The sequence below is a fragment of the Poecilia latipinna genome, unplaced genomic scaffold, assembly GCF_001443285.1.
Source record: "Poecilia latipinna isolate Pla-1442-1.1 unplaced genomic scaffold, P_latipinna-1.0 Scaffold930, whole genome shotgun sequence".
NCBI lineage: Eukaryota > Metazoa > Chordata > Actinopteri > Cyprinodontiformes > Poeciliidae > Poecilia > Poecilia latipinna.
This window is the reverse complement of record NW_015113546.1, coordinates 192648-204153: the sequence shown is the minus strand read 5'-3', so window position 1 is coordinate 204153 and position 11506 is coordinate 192648. Positions and strand designations below refer to the sequence as shown.

The 11506-nt window shown below is 41.4% G+C and overlaps 1 protein-coding gene across 1 annotated transcript in view; it reads right to left on the bottom strand.

The window, feature by feature from the left end:
* Window positions 1-2740: 2740 nt before the first annotated feature.
* The window catches only part of yap1 (Yes1 associated transcriptional regulator), a 36396-nt gene continuing 27630 nt past the window's right edge, over window positions 2741-11506 (bottom strand). Inside the window, exons 5-8 of the mRNA XM_015049177.1 lie at window positions 9010-9164; window positions 6012-6139; window positions 4525-4637; window positions 2741-3518 (exon numbers count right to left, since the gene is read on the bottom strand). Of these exons, the coding sequence (XP_014904663.1) occupies window positions 3283-3518; window positions 4525-4637; window positions 6012-6139; window positions 9010-9164 (632 nt within the window). The 3' untranslated portion in view covers window positions 2741-3282. The remainder of the gene's footprint in view (window positions 3519-4524; window positions 4638-6011; window positions 6140-9009; window positions 9165-11506) is intronic.

Genomic DNA, 11506 nt, shown 5'->3' with positions numbered 1-11506 from the left:
TTTTAAGCAGTAATTTTCACAGTTCATCTAACGGGTCTTATATTTTGTTTTTTGAGAGAAAAGTCCCTTTTTGAATATTAAATTATACTTGGAATGTTTCCATTTGTATAGCTGAAGATTCGTTCACTGAACTTTTGAACCTTATCAGTGTAAAATCACATGAAAAAGTGTCTTTTCAAGCCTTTCAGTATGGTTCAATGTGGGGGGGAAAAAAAAGTTTTTGCAAATTAAAATGAGAAAACCCAAGAAATCACCTTCATCTAATTAATCACATCTTTATCGATCCACATTTGGCAGCAATTCCAGCCTCGAGCCTTTGATGCCACCAGCTTACCTCACCTGACTTTTGGCAGTTTTATCCTTTCTTCTTTGAAGTTCTTTTCCAGCTCCATCAGGTTGGACGCAGGAGTCTGTTCAGCCATTTTCAGATTGCTCTTTTTTCTGTTTTTAATAAACTTGCAAAATACTCTAAAAATACATTGAAATAATAGGGCATTTGTGAATAAAATTAATTTAATACAACTACAAATAAGGCTGTAAGATAGCAAAATGTGAAAAAAGTTAATACTTTCCAGATGTACTGCATTACAACAGAAGTTTCATAAAACTTGATGAAGCTTTGCAGAGGTGAGGAAAGAGCAGAAAGTGTGTATAATTATATATAAATGAATAAAAACACTTTGAACAACACAAATGAAATTTAAAACAACGTATATACTTTATTTAAGGCCAATTTCAAAGTATCATATAAAGAAATGTATAATGTAACAGAATTTATTGTTCCAAAACACATGCACATATCAAAAATGAACATTCATTACCGAATATAAATTCATTTCATGTGCATTTAGAAAACTCTAAATACTAAAACAAATTAACTTGTGATTAGTTCTACCGCTAAGATGAGTCAACAGCTAATTTTCTTACAATTTACACTCTTCTAGGTAAGAATAAAAATCAGTTGTGTGACAAAAAAAAAAACAAAAAAAAAAAAAAGCGTCGTTGCATTAAATGAAAACTAGCCGTGTTATGGAAGCATTGTGGGGTACCACTTATTTTAGTTGCATTGTTCTCTCCAAACACTGTTTTAAAACATAGTCTCATGATCAGTAAAAATCAGTACTACAATGAAGTTCTCACACAAAATAACAAATTAAAAAAATATAATAAAAAAAAAAGTTAATGTCCTCTAATCTAAGATACATGTTTAAGCATGTTTTCCATCAAGTTAATGCTATATCAATTCACTGTTGGGCTGGCAACAGAATCAGCGTGCCATCCAGCAAGGCCTCCATCAAGATTATCCAAAAGGTTACTGCAGTTAATACGCAGATGTTGCCACCATGTAAACGTCGCCGTGATCACGAGAGAAGCTGTCAGTGTGTCGCCTGCACAGCGGCCGGAGCATTTTTGTAAAATTATGTAAACATGCGCTCGCTGTTCGAAAATCACTTTCTCCTTTGTTCAGAAACCTCAGAACCTCTCCGCCAGAACTAGTCAGATGCGTCCGATAACACTTAAAACATACAGAAAACTTCCCATTAGCTTATAAGGTTTTGTTCACACGGAGGCCGATTGACATTTCTCGATCCCGACGATGGAAGTGAAAAATAAGGGTAGTGTTCATTAGAATCAAAACACAAAAATAACAAAAAAAATAATTCAAAATAGACAAAAAAAAACAAACAAAAAAAAAACATCTTTGGAATCGTGACTGAAATATATGATTGTTTGTGAATCATCCCATTAAACATCAAACAAAACACACACACAAACGCTGTGTAACTTACAGCAATAAGCCAAACCCTTTTCCTTCTTGGTTACGTTTAAACATGACTCTAAAACTTGCTTTAACTTGTCCAAGCCCAGCCGATCCAAACCGTTGCTTCTTTTTAGACGCACAACGCAACATCGCGCGGAGCGGGGCTGCGAGGAGGGCGCTCAGTTTCAAACACTGTAAATTCACATATCCGGTCACATGCTTGAACTGATTCGAGCTATAATATCTGTGGAGTCTACAGATCTTCCTGTTTTTTTTTTTTTTTTTGGTTAATATTTAGCAGAGAAAGGATAAAAATTCAGCTTGCGATGAATAAAAACACGATAACACTAATAGGCGAATATATATTGCAAAGCAAAAGAAGAGAGAATCAGAAGATAGATAAAACAAAACGAGTCCAAACAATCTAGCTTGTGTCTTGGCAGAGGGAATCTGGTGCTCTGATAACAGCTGACCCTGTGAAGTTATTAAAGGAAGAAAAACGAGTGAACCCCCCTCAACCCTCCCACCAAAAAAAAAAAAAAACGTCTTTTTTTAATCTAAACTATTATACATGTGTAACAAGCTACAAATAAAACACACTTTTTAGGTTAGGCTTGAATAAGAATGAGAGAAAAAGAAGCTACGGGTAAGAAAAAGATCCCCGACAAATCACCTTGTGTTTATAAAACATAATACAGTTTGATTATTAAAACAATTAAAATGCGGCTTATATATGCATGAATACAGCCCGACGCCTATCATTGCATTATACATACTGGGTAAATTGTTCGAGTTGCTCGCGTCTTTAAAAAATACATCCGAAGGCACTTGATCTATTAAAGGTTTAACTTAGACTTGCTGGCACAGCCAAGCAGCGATGTAGTCGGTCCCCAGTTTCAAACCCCACCCCAACGAAAAGCAAAGCCACCAACTCCAAATCGCGCCTCAAATTACCTTCACTCCAAATCAGTATTGTTCTTTATGCTTCGAATACATCATTTTTGGTTTTTCAGGCTCGTTGAAAGGAGAGAAAAAAAAAAGGTTTGAGGCAAACATAAAGCTATTTAACTAAATTCAATAGTCCCAAACACAGATGCTTGGTGATGTACTGCAAAAACAAGAGAGGCTCCAGAGGCTCCAGGTGGGAGGCAACATGGGCAGTCCTTGCAGAAGAACACGTGCACTTGGTCACTTCAGCTACCATCTGGGTAAATAAGCTGACAGACCTGTGAAAATTTTTGGGGCCCTTGCATAAATGTCTGTTCATAGGCCAGCCTTGAAGACACAGACAAATTCAAAAAGATAAAAACACAAGTGAAAAGATCAGAATACTGCCTGAAAAGAGGTTAGGCCTTACATGCTGAGAGGCACAGAAGTTCAGAGAGGCTCGCTGAAATGTCTGGTAAAAGCATCTATGAATCCTTCAGAGATCAGAGCAGGCGACGGTTCAGAGCGCAGCGGGGGAACAGGTGGTACGGAGCGCCCCGCCCGGCCCCACCCCTCCGCTCCGCTCGGGTCCTCTATAACCATGTCAGGAAGTTCTCCTTGTCGATCTTGGTAGCCGCCAGAACAGACTCCATGTCGCTGAGGATGTCGGAGCTCAGCGGCTCCTGCAGACTAGCCATCAGCTCCTCGCTTTCCACCGCCATGCTCTCGCCCTCCAGGGTGCCCAGGTCCACGTCGGTTCCGGGGATGCCGTCCAGGTAGTCGGGGAATCGGCTGGGCTGCGACGCCATGGAGGCTGGGAGAGAGTCTCCTGATGGACAGAAGATGACATTTTTTTTGACATCTTGTCAAGCTACAAATTTTACTTTGATATTTTGTAAAGTGCTTCAAGACTACATTTGTTGTTAACATATAAATACAGCTGAACTGCACCAGAAACATCAATGCATTTTGTCTTGATTTTATGTGATGAACAAATAGATGGTTGAGCGTTGCATTATTATAATGCGGAACAAAACGCGTCCCTCTGACTCCATGATGCCGTTTGTTCTGTGTTCACAGAACAGCACAACGGAGGACTCCACTCACAAATCAGCGGAAGTCTGACACCCAACAAATGGCTGCAGTTTTCAGGTGAAAAGGGGACAGAATTCAAATCTTTCATATTTTCAATTTAAAAAAACATTTTGAAAACTGCATTTTTCACTTCGTTTTTCTGCACTCCTTTGTATGGACATGCAACATAAAACCAGAATGAGATACACTGATGTGTGTGGTGGTAACGTGACACAATGTGGGAAAGTTACAGAGGTGTTTACCCTGACTTTACCCACAAGTTTGCTGCCAAAACTTTGGCTCGTTATCAGCAGGCAGTGCAAAAGGTGGCGCTGCTGACGGTATGCGGCTGTACCAACGGCTCGGATGACTTCCACATGGCTGAAACTTTGGGTTTTGTCCAAGAATTTGAGGGAAACGTAAACTACGATCAAGGGGAGATATTTTCCATATGAATTTGTTTGTAATTTTTGTGTGAAATTAATGCACTGTATGACTTCGAAAGTCTTGCTTCAGAGAGGTTCTGTGATCGCCTAACTGGTCAGCCTGCAGTCCAGATCTGTCTTCCATTAGAAAAGAATCGGAAATATTCCACAAATGCTGACTGGCTAAGGTGCTGGGTTCAGAAAGCCTCACGGCATCAGAATGGTCTGCAAAGCTAAGAGTAGTTTGTCCTTTGTCAGGTAGGCATGCCAAATATAACATGTCTTGTCCGTTTGGTTGCCATCACGGTGCAGGGGATGCACCGGCGCGTCACTCACCTGTATCCATTTCATCCACGCTGTTCAGGAAGTCATCTGGAGTGCGAGGAACGCTGTAGCTGCTCATGCTCAGCCCGCTGTCAGTGCTCTCATCCCTGGAGTGGTAGGTCCCGCTGGAAACCCACAAACATCAAAACATCAATTAGAAACTGCCTGCGGTTCTAGAGAATCCACAATGGATCCTAGTAAACTGGCTAAAAATAGTGCAGAACCAACTTTTTTTCAATCATACATTTGCTAAATCACAAATGTATGATTTAGCAGTTTTTTTCTCCAATATTCTCCATGAAATTAATCCCACATTTGATTTTGACAATAAAATGAAGCAACTATCATTTGTCATTATTGCCTCTGAAACAAAGTTGTTTTTTTTTACCGTCATAATTTTTCTCACACATCAACATCCTGTAGAAGAAAATGAATCGGTCCTCTTTTTGTAGTCAGCGTTCTATGTTTCTGTTCTTATTTTAAAACAAATAATAATAAAAAAAAAACAGAAATAATATTAGGATTCTTGAAAAATTAACAGATTTAGAATAATAGATATTTATTAACATTTTTAAGTTGTCTTTTCAGGAGAGTTTTATTTAACTGGGCTGAGGGTAAAAACAGCTCTTTGGTTTGTGAAGGCTGGAGAACCCTAAATGGCCTAAAACCAATTAAAATCAAGGTGAAACTTGAAAAGTTTTTCTCGAATTGATCGAACTTTCCTTTGCCATCAAATGGAACTAGAACCTTCTGCATTTGATCTGTTAAATTCTCACACACCTACTTCACTTTTTCACCCAAAAAACAGGAAAAGAAGCAACAATGAAAGGCACAAAAAGGCAAAAGGAGCAAAGATGATATCTGACAAGTCTATACTAATTAGCAGAAAAATATGTAGGCAGAGTATGGCAGAGGCAAGATGAATGAAGCCTTTGTGAGAGCAGGGGGAGCGGAGGGAACGAGGGGGGGTGGGATTAGTTTGGCCTGTCTACTGACTGGACCACATGCTCTCATAGCCTGCTTGCTATTCAGCTCTTTCCACACTTTGTCAGCTTGAACCGCTCGGATTTACACTCCGCTGTGACGCTCTGCTCCGTTTACGTGCGGAGAACTCTGCCGTCTGTCCGAAGCGGCAGCTGTTTCCGATCTAATAAAGGCCCGACAAAGTGCTTTTCATAACACGCACCACCATTTTAGCTCTGATGTGACCTGTAACGCTGCCGCTGTACACCAGGGGCCGTTGCCGTGCGGAAAACTTCCGTCTGGTCTGCGTGAGTCATTAACATGTGAGGAGGGTTAAAGCCCAGAGACAGCTTGCGTAATGCGGCCTCAAGCGGCCCAGAGCACCGATCCCCCTCACACAGGAGCCAGTAAGCATGACAAGCCGAACCAGAACTGGAAGTTTTTTTGGCAGGCGGCCTCTTGCAAGTCAGGGATTCTGCTGTGACAGAGGAAGACTTCCTCCATTTTCTTTACAGAGCTCTCTGTGTGAGACTGACCTGTTAAGGAATGGGTCAGAGCTGTTGACAGTCATGGTCCGAGCATCTTGGGCCAAAGGAGAGGAGATGGGGTTTGTGCTGCCATCTTGATCCATACTGGTGGGCAGCTGGTTTCTCAAAGCAAGCTCCTGTGGGCGATGAAAGAAACTGATCATAAAAATATGTCTGAACTATCCAATACCATGGTACCAGAGTCGGTCGTGGATATTATGGCATTCAGTATTTGCGTGACATCAAACAACTAGGCCTGTCATGATAACAAATTTTGATGATGATAAAATGTCCCAAAAATTACATTTTATGTAATTTGAAGAATTAACGGCATTCTTTGCAGTGATAGTAAAGGTTTGCAAGGTCTCTTTTCAATGTCTGTGAGCACTCTTTTTTTTTTTTTTTTGCTAAATTTGAGTGCATGCAATATGTTCTATGAATGCCTAATTTTCTGATGAGGTTCTGATTGGAAAAACTTAAATTTTCCCAAAAGGAATTCCAACTTGTGGAGTAATTTCTACAAATTATATAAGCTCCAGATGTGGAAATTTCACCTTTTGGTTAAAAATCAAACCACTTCTACATTTTTGTTTTTATGACATAACCCAACACGTCTCTTAAAAACAGTGATACTTGTTATAAAAATTGTGAACCACTGGACTTACTCCTCTGTTGCAGTAACACATTGCTCCATACAACCCCCTCCTGTTCCCCTCATAAAGCATCATGTTACACAAGAGGCCAGCCGCCACAGTCCAAGACAATTGTTTTCTACACATGCTGCTATAGATAAGGTTGAGGATATGATGTCACGTTGTTCTGTTTCAACTCCTTCAACGGGAAGGTGAAATGACTTGACCACTGTCACTATTTTGAGAATCAGCTTTTACAGGAAAAAAAAACCCCAAAAGGAAGGCCGGCTCTGTGTGGGGAGTGACGCTTCTACATAAAAAGTCACTGCCCAACAAGCGTGGGGACATTTTTTTCTTGTCGTTTGGGTTATGACTTATTCTGACAGTTTTGCAAAACAGGTCCTGCTTAAACACAAGTCACAGATTTCCATGTGGCACTTTGTGTCAAACTAGAAGTGACTGGCGTGTCAGCGCAGCAGCTCTTCTGTTCTGGAAGGCATAACCATTACGCCACCCTGGATTTCTTGCTCTAGTGCAGTGGTTCCCAAACTTTTTCTTCTGCGCTCCCCCAGTGGTTTCCAAACATTTTCTGCGCCCCCCCCCCTATGGATTACAAATGGCCGTCTGGTTGAAACGACATGTGTGACGGGGGGGGAACCTCTGCTCTAGTGAGACTGGAAAGGCATACTTTCCATCCAACACCAAAAGTCCCATTTCCTGTTCGATGAGGAAGGCAAGACCAGTATCAGCCTCTGGCTAACTTGATGGACAAGTCGGCTCGTTTCACAGCGTTATCTGTGAAGTCACCCGTTAAGACCAGAAAAAGAAGGGCACTTTCAATAGCAGGCGGCAGAGTAAAGCAGATCCACTCACAAACATCTGATTAGCTGATGTGTGGCTGCACAAAAATAGTACACAACTAGGCAGTGTCACTACAGATGGGCCAAGGTTGCACAACAAAATGTTAAGTTACAGGTACCATCATTTTTGTCCATGTCTGTTTTATTAGGTTTTTTTGGTTGTTGTTGTTATTCTGTTGAACCCCACTTCAAAAGCAACATCTAATTTTCATTGGTTAATTATCAATAAGTTTTTATTCATTGTTACTTTTGTCAGTTTCAAGTAATTTTAGTGACCACTGTTGGCTTTTTGTTCATTACCTCAGAGGTACCAACTAGAGATGCACCATTAAATCGGTCCCGATTTCTTTGATTTTGGGAGATTGGCGCTTGCACGTGAAGCGGATCTCATCCACGATCACATTTTAAATCGATCGTAAAGATCTGAAAAATCAGCCCTTTGGCTCTGCTGTCAGAGAGGTGGCTGACAGTCCTGCCCATCAGGTTATGTCTGCAAGTGTGAGGCTAACAATACTCACCCTGTTGTTGCTAACTTAGCAATATTTCAAAGACAAAAAATGGTATCAGCCAAAATTGATATTGGCAGGGTAGGCTTTTTAAAGACCAGTGATCGGGCAAAAAACTGCAATCGGTGCATCCAACAGATGGATCTCTTGGTACTTTGGCACTTCCTCATTAATCTTTAAAGTACAGGACCAGTAAGACAAAAAAAATATTTTAAAACTAATTTTTAAAATTTCTGTTAAGTTTAACTGCTGAAACAGTAGTATCTTCCTGGAAAATACTAAACTTTTATCATGTTTTGTGCACATCAAATTGCAGGAGCTATTAAAGCCACAAGACAAAAGATTCCAGCAAAAACAATAAAAAAAAAAAAAAAAATCTGCCAAGAATTTTAAATCAGCCAGGAAACAGAGCTACTGCAGCAGAGACCTTTCTGTGAAAACAAAATTAATTTTGCAGAGCCTGATAAGGACTCAACAACAACATGACCGCTGAAACCTGCAGCACATGATCTCCGTGGCCCCTCAGGAAGGTCAGATGGCTGTATTCTCCTCACAGTCTGCTGCGTGTACATACATGGGTCACTTCCTACACCAGGAACTTTAAACAACCCAAGCAAACGGCAGGGTAAACAAAATCTCCAGCACTCTCATTCATAACCATAAAGCTCAGTCTCCAGCTTATGACACAGTCCTGAGTAAATCAGGGGACGCTGCGGCACCACCCTGCGTGGGCGGAACGGTAAGGAAGTGATAAATTTACCACATATGACTCACAGGGCAGGATAGTTGAACAATAAAACCTGATCAAAGAGGCTTAAGATCCACCACTATACTTAATTCATGACTTACCAAGAGGAGGCATTACAACTCCATAACAAAATAAAGCTGTTGCCTGTGAGTCACTGAGGGTCCGTGTAATGTCCATGACTCATAGGACACAGAAAGGAAATGTGCCCCTTCCGTCCCCCCCCTCCGAAATGAAGGCACCGAGACCAAACTGATGGCTGACCTGTGGTCTGTGCTGCTGCAGTCGGAGTCTGTCCTTCTCGATCTGCTGAAGTCTCAGCTGGTTGTTTCCTGCCATCACTCCACCGTGGGTGCTGGGAGGCAGCTGTCCCGACTGTTTCCCCGGAGCGCTCTGTGTCATCCGCTGTTGGTTCAGCGCTGCAAAAATGAAACAAAAAAACTTAAAACATAAGACTGCAGTATATAAAACAGCAAACATAAAAAACATACAGTACAGTTGATTAAATCTCAATACATACCATAAAATAAAAAATAAAAACCACTGCTTTCGTATTTTTCCTGCAAAAGTTTGTACTTGGAAATTTGAGTTTCTGAGTCAGAAGTCAATAACTTATCTTCAGGTTGTGACTGTTGCAGAAGAATACTGCTTATTTCTAGTTATATCACATTAAGCCAATAGCACACACAGAGATGTGCAATTTCTTTTGTGAATATGTTTCCTAAAGTGTGAATGCATAAGAAAAAAGGAGAGAAACAAGTTGTTGTGAGAACAACTAGCAAATCCCACAGGTTTTCCCCCAATGTGCCACTACAACTAGATCTACTCGGGTGCCAACGTCATGTCTTGATCCGAGCTCCGACTTGTGAGACAAAATGAATGCGGGAACAACATCTCCAGGATTCTGGTCTTTGATTGGTATTTACCAGCAGCACTGTAAACAGGAGGTACACAAAAGATTATAAGGCAGATTTGTTCACATCCCGTGTGGAAATTAAAAAGTTCAAAAGAGTTTCAAACTCTCTCAGAAGTCAGTGTGCTTAGTTGCTCCTCAATAATAACCATCCATTAGTCTGCGTTTAGTTGCCATAGTAACGGATACCGGCTAACCTGTATTTCCCTCGTCACTTCAGGTTTGAATGTAGATATTCAGACCGAGTGGTTTGCCATCTGAGTGGCCTGCTAGGACACCTAACTGGTTTCAAACGTGTTGCTACGGAGATGGGCAGAAATAAAAATGCAGTAGTGTTTTATGGGTGTTGCGTGTACATTTCGTGCTGTAAATGATGCACTTGAAACACAGGAACCACAAAATGACAGCAAATGTTTTCCGCCACTCGGTGTGGGATACAACAGAAGCAACAACAGTTGAACAGTTTTCAACTTTCCTGCGTCGCGTCGCTAGCCCGCTCGTCTACGTTTGCAAGCTTGATATCTCATATACTCCCAATTGTGCTGGTTGCTTGGCTAGTGGAAGGCAACATTGCCTCCTGTGTTTAGAGCCCATAATTCATCCTCTATTCGAAGGGATAAATGTATTGAGAAAAAGCTGTGGACAGATCTTTCCTACGGGTTATCTCTAAACCATCCTAGTTATCTTGCCTGCTCTGCGCCTCGTATTCAACGAGTCGCCAACCAATCCATCACTGAAGTGGCCTTCTGTGATGACACACCATTTTTGAAGCAGGCAACAACCCGTTTCTCTGGTAGCAGAAAGAGGTGCCTGTGTGTTCAGTCTCCATGGTAGCCAACTGTCGTAGCGGCCAATGGGGTCCTGGTAGTTTCCACAAATCATTCCATTTGGTTTTCAGTAAGATATTAATTATTTCCTTTTTAAAAATAAAAACAAAACTAAACTGAGTCACCAACTGTTTGTTGGCCACCTCTCCAGCAGATAGAAACAGTTCTTCCTCTTGCCCAGCAAAAAAAAGATGCACCTTAGTCAGAGGATTTTCTGGTTGTGACAAAGAACCAGTTCTAAGCAACCATGAGAACTAGTTTGCCACTTAAACAGGTTAGGTGAAATAAAATAAAATACACACTACATGACAGATACACCGCAATCAGATCGGCAGCCGAGAAACTTCCGTTTTGTTCAACACTTGGCTACATTTAAGACGTGCTGGACATGATTGACAAGTTGCACATTTGTCAACAAGCTAAGCGTGCGGAAGAGGCGATCCAGTGCAGCCGGTTGCGTTGGACAAGAAGTCCCAGCAGAAGGTTTTCTATCGACAATCTGAAACCACCATTCCTGTAAGACCTGATCCTCTCCCACTCACTGACTAACACAGGCTTTGTACATTGCATCAGGCATGACTTATCCTTTCATTATGCCTTTTGTTTCGACTTGAACAAGTCGCAGATCATCCCTGAACACTGACCGCCTCCTCCTCCCGGCCCGACAGGTCCTCGTCAGCTGATCTAATAAATCTGATAGTCCTCGGAGACGAAGCGCTACATCGGCTTGTATAAACACAAAACCACCCTTAACACAAGTTTCTTTCACACAACAATTGTAGTGCCTTGTGCTTCAGCAAGCGAACTACGTGTTTACAATATCAAATGTGTTTGTGATGAAAACACAGCTGTTCCCCTGGTGAAATCTTTGTTATTCTTAGCTGTGGTGGGGGTGGACCTAATAAACATAAGGCAGCAAAGCAATGCCCCAATCTATGCATGCGAAGTAGGTCACGAGCTTTATCATTGTAGTAGGGAGAGGGGAGTTCCAGTAATGGAACCAATGAGGAGCGGCGTTTGC